Raw genomic sequence first — 14,539 nt, 5'->3', positions numbered from 1 at the left:
AGGGAATAAACCTTGTATGGAGCCCTTTGGTCATGCATGAGGTGCCAGAGGAGCAGCTCTCACAGTGTCCTGTGTCCTGCCCGAAAGGATCTGTGTGGAGCCCCTATCATTTCCAGGTAGGAGCCCAGCACATCCTTCTCCTGCTCCTGGCCTCTGTAGAGATGAACTAGACAGCTGGAAAGCTAGGTCAGGCCTCTCAAGCCACCTGTCATAAACTGTTGGCTTTATAAAGCTGGGTGGGGACAGGCACCAGAACTCCAGTGTATAGAGAAATCAACACTGCAGGTGCCAGCAGGTCCAAGGGAGCTTGCCCATTGAGATGAGTGGTGGCCACCTCCTTGTCACCTGCTTTTGTTGTCTTTTATGACCGTTCTCTGGAGCCTCAGGGCATAGGCATCACCAGGTGATAGAGATGGCAATTCAAGATGTCTAAGCCCAACATATTATCCCCAGCTGGAGAGGTGAAAAGGTGAGCCCATCATCCCAACAGAGGTCACCAGGCACATTGACCCAACCAGCCAGCAGCATTTGAAGCAGTATGTTTGGGCGTCCACCATGGGCAGCAGCCTGTGCTCAGAAAGATGGTCAGAGGAACAGAGAGGTGATGGTGGCGCACACCTTTAATCCCAGCACTCGGGAGGCAGCGGCAGGTGGATCGTTGTGAGTTCGAGGCCAGCCTGGTGTGAAGAAGGTCCCTATGCTGAGAGGGTTTCAAGGAGCTGGGGACATCTTTCCATGACAGGCTGTCACCCAGGGGTTGCTTATGAGGTCATGAAACTGGTAGTGGTGGTGGCGAGGACCCAGGCCCTGCCTATCTATAGGCATAGGGAGCTGTCATAGAGTCTGGCTGAGCCCTGGCAGAAACTGAAAACGGGCCCAGGACAGCAGCACCCTCTCATGGCATATGGCATGGAGGCCTGTGTGCAGGCTGTTGTTTCAGAGGCTGTAAACCCGTGAACTGCCTGTCTGCTGCATTGACTTGTGAAGCCTCAGGAGCCCAAGGTGATTCCTCAGCCCCACCCTATGACCTGTATCCGGGGCAGTGTTAGGGCTGGGGTATGTTTACAGGAGGCTACAGCCTGGCCTATACTGATTAGATTTCTGCCGCTGACTGTAAACCCTAGTCCAGAACTCCAAGTTCCTGGTCTCATGCTGGTAGAATCAGGCAGCTAGATCCAAAGCTGGGCCTTGCTCGTCCAGGCCCTCAAATCTTCCTCCTCATGCAACTCGAGTCTCCTCAGATTCACCCGAAAATGAAGCAGTTCCTTTGGTGTGGAGGGTGTCAGCCTCCCTACCTGGCTTGGGCTCTGGTCCTCAGGGGGCATCTATGGGAACAGAAGGAAAAGCAAGCAAATCCTTGGCCTCGTGGGCGATTCAGCTCTGCCCGCCGCTTGCTGGGCTGAGAAGGACTCAGGAATGGCAGAGGAAGCATGTTCCCTGCTCTCTGGGCATTTAGTGGCTAGAGTAAGGTGACAGTCACCGCTCACAGGGTCTGGCTCACCACTGGGTCTGTCCGTCTTGTGATTTTCCTCTCTCCCTGGGTGGCTCTGTCTGGTGTGATCAACAGTGGCTCCTGCCCTCTTCTCCGACTCTCTGGTGCTGTTCTCGGGCCCTTGGAGAATCTTGGAGCCGAGGTGCACCTTGGAACCTTGTCCTGGGAGAGACTCTCCCTGCCTTTGGGCTCAGCAGCCTCACCTTGGGGAGGAGGCTCACCAGGTATGTGGGACTTGGTCCTACTGTGGGATAGCTGGGGGTGGTGCAGCATCCCTATGTCTAGCGGGTGTCTCCAGGGAGACTGAAACCACAGCTTAACAAGCAGGAAGCTGAAGCTTTGATGGGAATCTCTCCAAAGCATGAATCTTGCTGGTTTGTTTGTTTTTTGTCTGTTTTGAGATAGTGTCCAAGCTAGCCTAGAACTTCCCATGTCACCCAGGATGGCGTCAAACTTGTTATCTTCCTGCCTTAGTTTCCCAATTATTGGAGTTATAAGCATGCACCCTTACAACTGGCTCAAGGTGTCTTTCTTTTCTTTTGCTGTGCTAAGCACCTACGGCCCCATCCCATGAATACCTGACAAGTGTTCTACCATGAAGTTACAGCCCCAGACCGAGAAAGAGAGGCAGAGAGAGAGAGAGAGAGAGAGAGAGAGAGAGAGAGAGAAAGAGAGAGAGAATATGAACCTTTTTGTTTTGAGATAGGCTCTCTATAAATTTCCCAGCCTGACCTTGAGTTTGGCAGTCTACCTGCTTCTGTGTCAACATGCCTAGCATGTCTGTCTCGATGGAGCCTCTGGAGTGGGAAGACATGTTTTAGCCAAAGAGCTGTACAACTGGGTTAAAGGCGCCTCCTCCAAAGCAAGCAGCACCCGAGCATCTGGCGCCACCAAAGTAGAGGTGACGTGAAGATCTGGATTTCAGTGAAAGCTCTTAGGAAGTGAAACCAGAAAAGCAGTGTCAGGGTGGGGGCAAGGGCAGGCAGGCACGGGAAGGGCGGGGAGGGCAACCTGAAGCACCTGTTGGTTGAATCAGCTCCAGTCCAGGGCTGGGCAGGGCCGGTAAACCTTAATCATCAGTTCTTTACCAACCGCCCCAGGGGACTTCCTTTTTTTTTTAATTAATTAAATAATTTTAAATGTTTAATTACTATCTTTATCATTGTATGTGTCAGTGTTTCTACCTGCATGTGTGTCTGTGTACCATGCGCACGCCTGGTACCCACAGAGGCCAGATGATGCATCAGATCTCTGGAACTGGAGTTACAGATGGTTGTTAGCCACTGTGTAGGTGTTGGGAGTAGAACCCAGGGCCTCTGAAAGAGCACCAGTGCTCTTTCTCTCTAGTCCCTATTATTATTATTATTACTATTACTATTTTGAAACAGAGTCCCATTAAGTAGCCCTGACTTACCAGGAACTTTTTTTTTTTTTTTTTTGGTTTTTCGAGACAGGGTTTCTCTGTAGCTTTGGTGCCTGTCCCAGAACTAGCTCTTGTAGACCAGGCTGGCCTCGAACTCACAGAGATCTGCCTGCCTCTGCCTCCCGAGTGCTGGGATTAAAGGCGTGCGCCACCACCGCCCGGCTGACCAGGAACTTTCTACAGAGACCAGACTACTCTCAATCTCGTAGAGTCACCTTAGTTTTTAAGACAAGGTCTTTTATTAAACCTGAAGATCATCAATTCAGCTAGATTGACTGGCCATCAAGAGACCCAAAATCCCCATCTCTCCTTTCCAGTACTGGAATTTTTGGGGGGCGGGCAGTAGAAGTTGGAGAGAAAGGGGGTTGAACTCAAGACCTTGTAATTGTTTGGAAAGCACTCTGACACTGAGCTCTGTCCTCCCCGGAAACTTAAACCTAGGCACACTTTGTTACATCTGTATTCACCTGCCAAACAAATCTCCAGGACCTGAGGGTGTTATGGGGCAGGAACACCAGGAAACAGTGTGCAGCCCCAGGAGTTTGCCGTGGTGTCCTGGTAGCCTTTACAGAAGTTCATGCAGTCTCCTCCGATCTACCTACTGATCACTGACTCCTCAGAACTGTGGCAGCTGCCATGATTTCCAGAAAAATAGAGTTGACTTGTCAGTGTGGAGAGTGGGAGGACGGGTTAGAGACATACTGCAGCCACAGTGCTACAGCTGGTCCAAGTATTGCTGGCACACTCACCTTCTGTGTGCCAACTCTCTTCATTGGCACACTCACCTTCTGTGTGCCAACTCTCTTCGTTGCCAGAACCTTGTGTGCTGGTCCTGGAGCCCAGCTTGGAGCCTTGAGCCCTGACCTGCCAGGTGTCTGTGTCCCCAAGTACAGTCTTTACTTGGCCCTCTCTGGTAACCTCTCCCCTCTCACTGCAGAAGAGTCGCATGAGGTGGTAGTGGTGCTGCACCAGCCCCAAAGAGAGCCTGACTTGGACTAAGTCAGCGGGATGCCACCTGCCTGGTCATCATGACTGGCTCACAGCTATGCAGTCAGGTTGTCTTGAGGTCACCATAGCAACAGACCGTAGGTTGGGGGCTCAAAGCAAATAGAAATGCTCTTTCCCCTCAGTTCTGGGGGTTAATGTGTGATTCCCCCTGCAGTTCAGGTTGAACTCTTTCCGCTCCACCTCTGATGATCGCTTCCAAACCTGAGGCACCGTGCGGGAGGTTGCAGGTCCTCCCATTTCTGCTTCCTCGTGGAGTCATTTCTTGCCAATGTGTCTCATATTCACACCACATTCTCTCACAAGGTCACATTTGTATTGGACGGCAGCCCATTCTAGTGACCTCAACTTGGTGACAAATGTAAAAAATCCGTTTCCAAATAAGGTCACACTCTCAGGTTTGGATTAGGAGTTGAACATAGGTAGCTTTTAGGACAAAGTTCAACCTGTAATAGCAGGTGCCCCAGCCAAAACCCCTGAGAGACCATGAGATTTTTCTAGAACTTTTGGGTAAAAGGTTGATGGGTATCCTGTATCTTGGTCAGCCTGGTCCTGGGGATCACTCGGTTTCTAGCTCACCAGACTGGAGGCTGGCCCAAGGTCCCTAGGTACTCACGCCTCCTTTCCGCTTAGGACTGATCAGTCTAAGTTGCCCTTTTCTTTTTTCTTTCATTCATTTGTTTGCTTATTGTCTTTTAGCCTTGTTTGCTTCTGTGATCAGTCAAAGGCCATATTCTGCCTATCCTTCCTGGGACCACAGCACTTAAGACTTACCATGTGGCTAGCCATTTGTCCTCCAACTTGAAGAGCTAAGGAGCCTCTGCTGCCCAGGCTGGGTGTAAATCCCTGGACTCAGTTTCCCCACACAGCCCAGGCTTTTCTATCATAAAACACACGCACTGCTAAATGTTGAAAATCTCTTTGTCTTGGTCACTTTTCTATTGCTCTAAAGACACTCCATGGCCAAGGGCTCTCTTATGAAAGGAAACATTTAACTGGGGACTTGCTTACACTTTCAGAGGCTTTGTCCATTATCGTGATGGGGACTATGCTGGAACCGTAGCCTTGAGCTACATCCTGATCCACACAGGCCAAGGGAGAGAGCTAACTGGGCCTGTCATGGGCTTTTGAAACCTCAAAGCCCACTTGCAGTGACACACTTCATCCAACAAGGCCACACCCTCTAATCCTTCTAATCCTCTCAAACAGTTCCATTCCCCGGTGACTGAACATTCAAATATATGAGCCTATTGGGACCATTCTCGTTCCCACCACCACACTCTTTTATTGTGCTTTCTTTCCTAGAAAGCTTTGTATCTTGCAAAGCCATGCCACTCGTGTCTATGTAGAGGGACCTCTGAGTCAGCTCTATTAGGGCCCTCCCCCTACTACTCTCCTTCAGGGGCTCGGGTACCCTGATAGTAAAGCCATGCACAGGAGAGCCCCTCCATCATCCATCCCTGGGCCACAGTCGTAAGCTCAGTTCCCCTGGCTACCTCAGCCTTCGTGCCTAGCAGAGATTCCCCGAAGGCCAGCATCACTGTTCCCTGGATCCACGGTCCCATAAGTGTATGGAAGCTAGCTCATCCCTATCAGTGCTGTCCGGGCTGACCTCTGGCCACTATTAGAACTGCCGTGAGTGTCCACTCGTAGGAATTGGTCTGACTAGGATTGGTTTGGGCTGTGTTGCAGACCCGCGGCAGCCTGTGTTCCTCTCTGTAGTCTGGAACTATCTGAATTTTACCCTAGGTTCAGCATGCAGTGAGCCCTATGTGTTTCCCTGCACTTGTGGCTACTTGCCCTAGTGACAGGGCTGTGGTCCCCTGAGGGCTGGAACTGGCAGGGCAGGGGGCATTATTTAGGGGGTTCCTGGTTGGATCTCAGTGTGAATGTACAAGGGAGGGGCTTCTAAAAGGAGAGAGGCCTATGGGAGGTCCCAGAGGCAGCGCCAAGGAGAGGCTCCAAGTCACACAGCTGTGGGCTTTTGTCCTTGCCTGGATGTTCAGGAGTGTGAGCAGTTTGGTCAGCTCTACTCCTTCCTGGTCATCCACTTAGCTGCTATAATTCAGGGACTTCATGTACAAAGGAGGTCGTGTGGTCACTAAGCTGCTAGGATCTCTGGACTGTGACTGTTAGAACCTTTGAATCAAAGTAGGGGCAACAAGGTTAGAGGGTCCTGCTGGGGGCGTTGTCCTCTCTTGTCTAGGGATGGTCCAAGCTCAGCATAGGATCCTGACCTGGGGCAAGTGAGAAAGGTGGCACCTACCCCAAATAGGCTTCAGAACCTCTACTGTCCCAGCCGTGGGCAGCTACAGGGAGATTTGTACAGAAATTTGACCTGGTTCTGCCTTGAACAGCAGAACAAGTCAGAGGCCAGGTATCAGAGGCAGGGGTCACCCTCATCCCTCTTAGCTATGGAGGCCCAAGGATGACTGTGGAGAAGGGGAGGGGGCATTCCAGACTACATACCCAATCTGGGGTACGACCCAGAGACTGCTTGGCGCAGCTGCTCCTAGGAATGCCATGGTCCCTTAAAGAAGCAGGGTAGACAGGAGGGAGTGAGATCTGCATGCCAGGAGTGGGCAGACTTGTGCTGGGACACGCCCTCCCAGCCCCCAGGAATGCACATACTCGGTGCCTGGCCTGGGGTGGGGGCTGAGAAAAGAGAGCAGGCAGGACAGGGTGGGCCGTCGTAGGGTGTGAGACAGACAAGCCCTCCTGGGAGAGGCGTCCACCAGCCATCCACCCACTGTGCGTCTATGGCCTGCCCTGGCCTGCCAGCCTGCCCACCTCACCCAATATTTTCCATGGAAAGTTCCCAAGGTAACAACAACACAAACTCATGACAAAGATGAACCCAGGCAGGGACAGGTCTCGAGGTGGGGTGGGGGTGGGGGGTGGTCACAGGCTTGGGGTGGGTGGAGGTGGGCAGGGCTAGCTTTAGGCCCTGGGGACTCCTAAGTCACTCTGTCAGTAGAGAGGGAGGGCCTGGGACTAGCATGACCATGGGCACTTGAGGGCTTTTGGCTTGTCTGTTGAGCACAAACTCCACTCCTTGGTAGAGGATTCGATAATGGCTGGGTAGAGGGTGAGCGGTGGGCTCATGCTGGACTCCATGAATACACCTGCACCGGTGGAGATCCCTGAGCATCCCCACCCTCCTGCTCTTCTATCTGGTGGGGATTCCAGGATGGAGGAGGGCTAGGTCATTCCAGGCTCAGGTGGGGAAGGTATGGCAAGTGTGAGGTTTCTGGAAACAGAGCAGACCAGTCTAGGGTGCCAGGAAGTCTTGGGTGGGGGTTGTCTGAGTCCCATGGAGTGGCCATGTGACTGGGAGAGGGTGTAGTCCGGCACTCCCTGGGGGCCCGCATGGCTTTGGGAAATTTCCGTGACTCTCCAGTCCCCTCCTAAAGTGGGTATTGATGCCCCCATTTCCTATAGTTCTTAGCCATCCCCAGGGCAGGCCTGGTACCCATTATAGCAGCCCCCCTTTTTTCGGCCTCCTCACCCAAAGGGATTGCAGTCCTATGACCATGTGAGTGACTATTTGGGACTTGGGTGGGAATTGAGTTCGTTGAATGCCCCCCTCTTCCCATACAGGAACTGAGGGGGGAGGGGCCAGATACTCCAGCTAGAAGCCCCTTCCTCTCCGCAGCCCTTCCCCCACCCACATGACTGAGGATGGGCACTGGGTTTCCCAGGAAACAGTAGCAAGAAAAGTGCTGGGCCAGACTGGCTGGGGCCGGTGGATCAGCAGCTTGAAGGAAGGTAGGGTGCACAGAGCTAGAGCTGCTTCCTGCCAGTCCCCTAGGCCAGAGCAATCTACCCAGTCCCAGGGGGTCTCCCCAGCACCAACCTGCGCAAGGGTAGGGGCAGGCGGTCCTGTGGACCCCCTGGTTCTGACTTGGGTCCTCCTGCCCTTGTAGGGCTGCCCTTGCTGTCCTGGACACCCTGCAACCTGCTCAGCATCTACCATGGGAAACCCCGCTTCAAGGCTTGGCTGCCTGGGGGAGAGGAGGAACCGCTCACACACCAGCCCCAGGACCCACACCAGCCCCAGGACCCGAGAGGATCTCTCTCCATCCGCAGCTCCTCAGGGCCCACTTCCACCAGGGATCCCCTGGGCCTGGTGGGGATCCCGAGCTGTCCAGGTGACAGAGGTCACAGAGACAGTGGTGACAGAGACAGTGGTGACAGAGGCCGTGGAGATGGCGCCCCGCAGTCAAAGAAGGCAGCCAGCCCAGGTGAGGAAGGACAGCTCTCGAGTGTGGGGAGTCCAAGTGGAGGCCAGATGAGGCGAGTACATCCTTCTTGCAGGCACCCCTAGCCCCCCTGGGCACACTGTGCAGCTGGCTGGATGGTATGGAGGAACTGCAGGCCTCACAGGGACCCCTGGCTGCTGACGCCACGTTGGCTGCTTCCCAGCTGCGGGAACAGGAGGTACAGGGCCAGGAGATAAGAACCGGGGTGGGGGGCACTTTTGCCCTTTGAACCTCAGGTCACGTCACTGGTAAATAATGGTTGTTACCATGTGCTTGAATACAATAGATCTGTTTCCCAAGGGTGGGCTGTATAGCTATACCTGTTAATATTCCCACAGCCAGTAATCCCCCTTGTTAAAAAATAAAGAAGGGGCAGTGGCGGGAGGAGGATGGGCAGGGACCCCAGAACTCTGCCTGAGCCCTCTGACCCCATGTCTGGTAGCTGCTCCTGCGTCTACTGAGGGAGCGTGCACCACACGTGGAGCCAAGATTACAAGAGGCTGGGAGCCCGGCAGAGCTGCACACACAGTGGCACCGCCTGGTACAGCAGGCAGAAACCAGGTGAAGCCACAGGTGGGGGGGACTGTGAGGGTTCTAGGGCAAGAAGGGCACCGCTGCCAGCTCCTCCATCTTCGCCCCAAGGTGGAAACTCCTGGAGCAGCTGGTCCCAGCGGCCCAGAGTTTTGAAGCGGCCTGCAAGGCTCTGGTGGTACAGCTGAACCCAAGTGAACAGCTCCTGGCTGAGCTACTGCTGGGGCCCAAGTGCCCTGAGGAATCTTTACCGTACTGCCAGGTACGGCTCAGGCTCGGGGCGGGAGTGTGTGGGCTGTCACAGGCTCAGTGTCTTGTGTGTGTTCACAGGAGGTGTACAAAGGGGTTGGGGTACGTGCCAAGGACCTGGAAAGGGTTTTAGAGACTGGAAGGAGGCTGACAGAGCTCCTCACAAGTAAGTGGTCCCCACCCAGTCACCAGCATGTGCTCAGGGAGCCCACAGAAAAAATCTACCCTTAGCCCAGTCCCTGAGTCCAAGGCCTCGATGTCATCACTGATGGTTCCCAAGGACCCTTCTAAGGCCCTCATCCCTGCTACTGGTCCCTCAGTTCCCCTTCAGTGTCGGTGTTTCCTCCCTGGCCTCTTGCCTCTGGCTGCAGGCGACCAAGCTCAGCTGGTGCGGCAGCAGCTGGATCACTTTCAGGAGCGCGTGAGGCTGACTGAGTCAAAAGTCGCCTGTGCCCAACAGAAGCTGCTGCATGCTCAGAGGACAGCGTCCTCCAGAGCCTCGCCACCAGCAGGCTCGGAGGCCCAGCTTGGACTGGAGGGGTCTGCCTCAGCACATCCGGGCCTCAAGGATCAGAAGCAGGTGTTTGTACCCCCTTGACTTAACATAGAAGAAAGACCTCAAGCCTACCTACCTCATGCAGCCCACTGTGGTATAGCTAGAGTGGCTGGGAGTACGTGCTTTCTGTCCCTGGCGAAGGCTGTCTAGAACAATGCCGGTTTCCTCCTACAGCTGAGCGTCCAGCTGGCCCAGCTAGCAGAGCGGCTTGAACAGCTGGCACAGTGGGCAGAGACTTCTAGTCATGCAGCAGCACCCACAGTGACCATCTGGGATCAGAGCCCCTCATCAGGTACATGGCCAGGGCCTTGGGAGTACCTGGGAGTCTTTGGGAAGTCCCTGTCAGGGCTGGGGGCAGGATCCGGCCCATGCTCAAGAAACCAAGGTAGGCTGAGTGTGAAGGTCTTGCCAAGGCTGGGCTCTCAGGTGTTCGTGTCTCCTCCTAGCTGTGCTTCAGGCAGACACGAAGCCCCTGGAGGGGCACTGGTTAGAGATTCGAGAGCGAGACACTGGGCTGAAGGCCATATGGGAGCCAGCTGTGCAGATCTTGTGTGGCCTCAAGGAGCAGGCAGCCATGAAAGAGCTGAGGCTGGAGGATGACTGGAAGCTAATCTCGCAGGTGCCTTGACAAACTAGGGGAGGAAGGTATCCACAAGAGTCCTTTGTGGGGAGAGGTGACCCACGGGGACACTCTGAGACTGAACTGTTGTTTGCTGTCGGAGGAACCAAGGCAGAGAACTCTGGGAGTGATGGGAGAGAGCATCGGGGAAGGGAAGTGGGGGCTGCAGAGCCAGCTGGAGAGATTGCTGGTGATGACTTCGTGCTCACCTTCTAGCTTCTGACAGTCCCAAATCTCCATTTAAGGACACAGCTTTCCCAGTAGGGCCAGGGCTGGAGATCAGACCATCCTTGACTGTTAGCAAGGGCAGTTCCTCTTTGGACAGCACCGTCAAGCCTCCAGGCTGTACGGGTAGGGGTGACCTAGTATCTACATGCCTTTTCCAGCAAGTGAAGAGCTATTAATTAAGATAAAAGCATGGCTGTGAATGAGTCCCATTTATGCAACAGCTGGAAAGAAAATTCGTCAGGAGCAAGATAGAAAGAAATGGACTAACCTATGACTCACAGTCTGGGATGGTCCAGCATTGAAACAAACAGGCAAGAGTGGGCTCTGCTTTCACTTAGCCCCCTTTTCTATAACACAGGAGTGGCTGGGATGCACGAGACCCTTCCTGAGATTTGCTGTCTGCCCAGAAGTTCTAGGTTCCTTTGCTTGTTCCCAGATTTCTTTCTCATTCTCGGGACTGATGGTTTCCTGGGCCACTGGAAACAGCTATGACCAATGGGGAAGTTGAAACTGTGTGAGGTATAAGGTGAAGGGAGGTGTCAGGAAGAGGGCTCAAGATGTGAGGTATACAGAGGAAAAAAGATTCCACCCTTTAGCTTTTCCTACCTGAAGAGCCAACAGTACACCAGGCTGTTCTGGTGACAGGAGTTCCTATGGGGACAGCAAACCCTGGTGGTGTCATGGCTAAGGAGGAGAGGAGACACTGCCTATGGGAGCACCTGCCACTTGGGTCTGCTGCTGGAGTTGCTGGGCTGCCAGGCTGCCGTGTCTAGCCCTTCCTGTGAGAGGTGAGCCTGTTTGCCAGCTGTCCCGCCCCACTCTCGCTGGCCCTCTACCCTGCTCACATCTGCCCATCTTGTCTCCAGGATGCACACCCTGGAAGGAATGTTGCTGCTTGTGGGCCACCTTGTAGAGAGACTGGTCTCGTACTCCCGTAGGCTGAGCCAGGCTGAACCCTCGGGGACCAAGGTGGGACCAGTGGCCGGAGACTTTAGTCTGCACAGTAACGGTGGACCAATCCAGGGTTAGCCTAATGACACTAGCTCTAGTGCCCTGGACCCTCTGAGAGACCATTTGATCTCTAGGAGGAGTTAGCTGGAAGGCCTGAGTGTTGGGCAGGACTGCTGAGAAGCTCTGGAGGATGGGAACATTGGCTCAGGAGTGGTGGGCCATTTGGGGCATGGGTTCTTCCAGTTCCCTAACATTGCTTCCTAATATGTAGGCGCTACAAGCCCAGAACTGGCCTCTGGAGGAGTTGCCTGGGGCCCTGAGCCTAAAGTGCTGGACTCAAGCCCCAAGGGAGGTACTGACACTGAGGAGTCTTGACCAGGAGTTACCTGGGGATCTGAGAAGTAGAGCTAAGGCTTCCCTCCTGGGGCAGATTTCAGAACAGAGCTGGAGGCCTTGGTGGGCAGACGTCATCACGGAGAGTTGGAGTCGGAGGAAGCCAGAGCATAGCAAGAGGAGCAAAGAGAAAAGGGACCAGTGGGTACAGGTGGAACAGGGCCATCAGGGACAGGTAAGAGCAGATAGATACATATTCTGTTTACCCCGACACCTCACAGCAAGGGGTCACAGTACACTTGGGACTTGTCGGTGTTGGGGGGTACTACCTGTATTGCTTTGGTCATAGAATAAAGTGGTCTAGGGTGTTCTTGACACCCCAAGCCACAGACAGCACTGAAACATTCCCCAGTAGGACCTTGTGGATAGCTTCCTGGCAACTGGGCAGCAGGACAGGGATGAACAAGGCTGGCCCGGCTATACCTGGGGGAAATGTGGGACTGACCACAAGCACCCCACCGTGTTGGAGCCAGGGCTCCCCAGTGGCCAGAAACAGCCACACAACATGGTCAGAACAAGGAACACGGAAGGGACAAGTGCGTCAGTGGCCAGAGGCAGGCTCAAGGTCCAAGGAGCCTTGGTGAGCAGGTGTGAGTGTGGGCCTGTGACAGTGGGGAAAGCAGAGCCTCAGGAACTGCCCCCAGTCCCTCTGTAGAAGGCTAGACACCCCTATGCTCGACAGGTGGCAAGAGGAGCCCTGATGGTCCGTGTTGGAGGTGGCTGGGCAGCTTTGGATGAATTTTTGGTCAAAAATGACCCTGTCAGAGGTGAGAGCTGGGGGTAGGCAGGGACATGCAAGTCGCCAGGGCCTGGGGGTGGGTAGGTAGGGGCCGTTTGGCATCTGTTTTAGCCCAGCAACCTGGAATCTCTGAGCAGCAAAGGGGAGGACCAGCCAGAAGATCCACGAGAGGTTCCTATGCTGGACTCCTAGTGTGCCAGCCCCTGACATGCTCACCCTGAGACTCTGGACCTCTATCCGAATGGGTTCCAGCAGACCACCGCCTCAGAAGGTGAGAGCTAGCATGGGCTTCAGAGCCAGGGGCCAGGTCCTCCAGATGGACTGAGGACCTTCTCTGAGTCCCGGTGGAGGAACTGAATGGTAAAGTGAAGCCTGGCCAATCCTTTCAGACAGGGCTGCCAATTGGCAAACCGAGATCCCGGTTCCTACAGGGTCAAAACCTCGGAGCAGCCCACTGATGAGAAACCCTGAAGACTTCACGGTCCAGCGGAGAGGGTCAAGAAACAGTGGCAGAACTTGCTCAGGGACCGAGCGGGAGCTGGAGCCACACAGTCCCAGAACTCAGGGCGGGGTTGTGGCTCTAGCTCTCCGCAATAAAAAGGAGTTTGGGGAACTGCACTCTCTCTGACAGGTCTTCATTTCCCTTGCAAACTCCATTCAAAAGCCAAGGGGCTGAAACAGGCTGCCTCCCCACCCCCACCTAGCGCCTGCCCCACATTCTTTTTCAGTGACTTGTAATAGGGAGGGAAGAAGGGAGGGACTTTGCTACTCAGCAACCTCTCCCAGTTTAAGTTGCGCAGAGGTAGCCCTGCCCCGTGCCATAGTTTAGCTTACCTGCCCACTCCACCTGTCTTGTCCCTGTCCAGTCTGTCCTCAACCCCGCCTACCGCCCTCAATGGGGAAGGGACTTGGGTCACCATAAGGAGGGGCCATGCAGATTTAAATGCTTGTGGCGCGGTGCTCGGGTGTGGAGGGAGCAGAGAGACTGAGGACGCTGCACCAGCCCTTGTCACAGCAGGTGGGGAAATAAGGGCAGGTTGGGGGAAATGAAACTGAAACACCTGTGGGAGCCAGGGGCCCCAGGTAGATTTATTGAGGGACCCAGGGCTCCATTTACCACCCTGGGCAGTCGGAGCTTTGGGTTGGAGGTGGGAAACCCCTGAGCCCTTGGGACAGACGGGAAACTGAGGTCCTTGCCAGGCTGCTATGCAGCTCGGGTGTATGGGAGGCTGTCTGGAGAATGTCCAGCAGAACATGTGGTGTGCTGTTTGGCCCTGCAGGTACCTCCTTGTACCCTCTTGCAAAAAGTGAGGTTGATGGTGAGAAATCTTATGACAGAGGCAATTACGCCAACCATCAAGAGGCTCCTGGCAGCCCTCTTTGGGTGAGGGAGGTGGTGCTGACCCAAGGAGGACTTACCAGCTGTCCAGGGTAAGCAGCCACAGGGATGGCCCCTTGGCTGCTATCAGGGCCCCTGGGAAGAAGAGGAAGGGAGCAGGGCTGTGTCTCTACCCCCACTTGCTTATCAATGCCAAGCTTACAACAGGGTCGTTGACTTCTGTCTTTTGGGCAAGGTACAGCTGATGCCCTCTTTCACGCTGCTCACGATGGGGCAGAGGCCAAGTTTTCTGTCTCTGTGTGTGCTGGGCTTAGTTTGCCCAGTCTGGCCTCTTCATTCTGTTCTGACCTAGCTCAGCGTAGCCGTAGCAACGGGGCCCTTGTGCCTATCCTTGTCACAGCCTGGGGTGAGGGCTTACCCTTTGGTGTGGTGACAGGTGGTGTCTGATGCGCTGGAGATGCTGACCCACCTGGCTCAGAAATGACCCTCTTTTCTCTTGGCGGCTAGAGCAGCCTGTTACCGGTCTCTTCAGAGGCAGGAAAGGCTTATCACTCTCTGCCAGAGGAGTGTGTGCTGCCTGCCTTCCCCAAACCTTTCCCCTAAGCCCGTACATAGGCTTCAGTCCCAGACCTGGGACCCTGATCCTTTACCTTTATCTACACTTCCTGGGACTCCTGCCCTCCTCAGCGGAGCTCTGTATACTCCTTAAATTCTTGACCCCTGTGTCTGGTTGTTTTCCCAGGCAACCACTG

The 14,539-nt window shown here is 54.5% G+C and overlaps 1 protein-coding gene across 1 annotated transcript; it reads left to right on the top strand.

Annotated features, from left to right (window-relative positions):
* Positions 1 to 7,894: 7,894 nt before the first annotated feature.
* LOC130889003 (uncharacterized) lies at positions 7,895 to 12,935 on the top strand. Its single transcript, XM_057792443.1, is given in 16 exon segments — positions 7,895 to 8,164; positions 8,238 to 8,360; positions 8,625 to 8,743; positions 8,825 to 8,975; positions 9,044 to 9,128; positions 9,334 to 9,542; positions 9,693 to 9,810; positions 9,965 to 10,137; positions 11,011 to 11,153; positions 11,232 to 11,334; positions 11,588 to 11,884; positions 12,065 to 12,289; positions 12,392 to 12,476; positions 12,586 to 12,719; positions 12,838 to 12,857; positions 12,859 to 12,935. Coding segments are annotated over 16 exon segments (2,316 nt in total). The 3' UTR covers positions 12,920 to 12,935.
* Positions 12,936 to 14,539: the final 1,604 nt, after the last annotated feature.

This window comes from Chionomys nivalis, chromosome 17 (genome assembly GCF_950005125.1).
Source record: "Chionomys nivalis chromosome 17, mChiNiv1.1, whole genome shotgun sequence".
NCBI classification, from domain to species: Eukaryota; Metazoa; Chordata; class Mammalia; order Rodentia; family Cricetidae; genus Chionomys; species Chionomys nivalis.
Note: the sequence above shows the minus strand (reverse complement) of the source record. Positions and strands in the feature narration are given on the sequence as shown.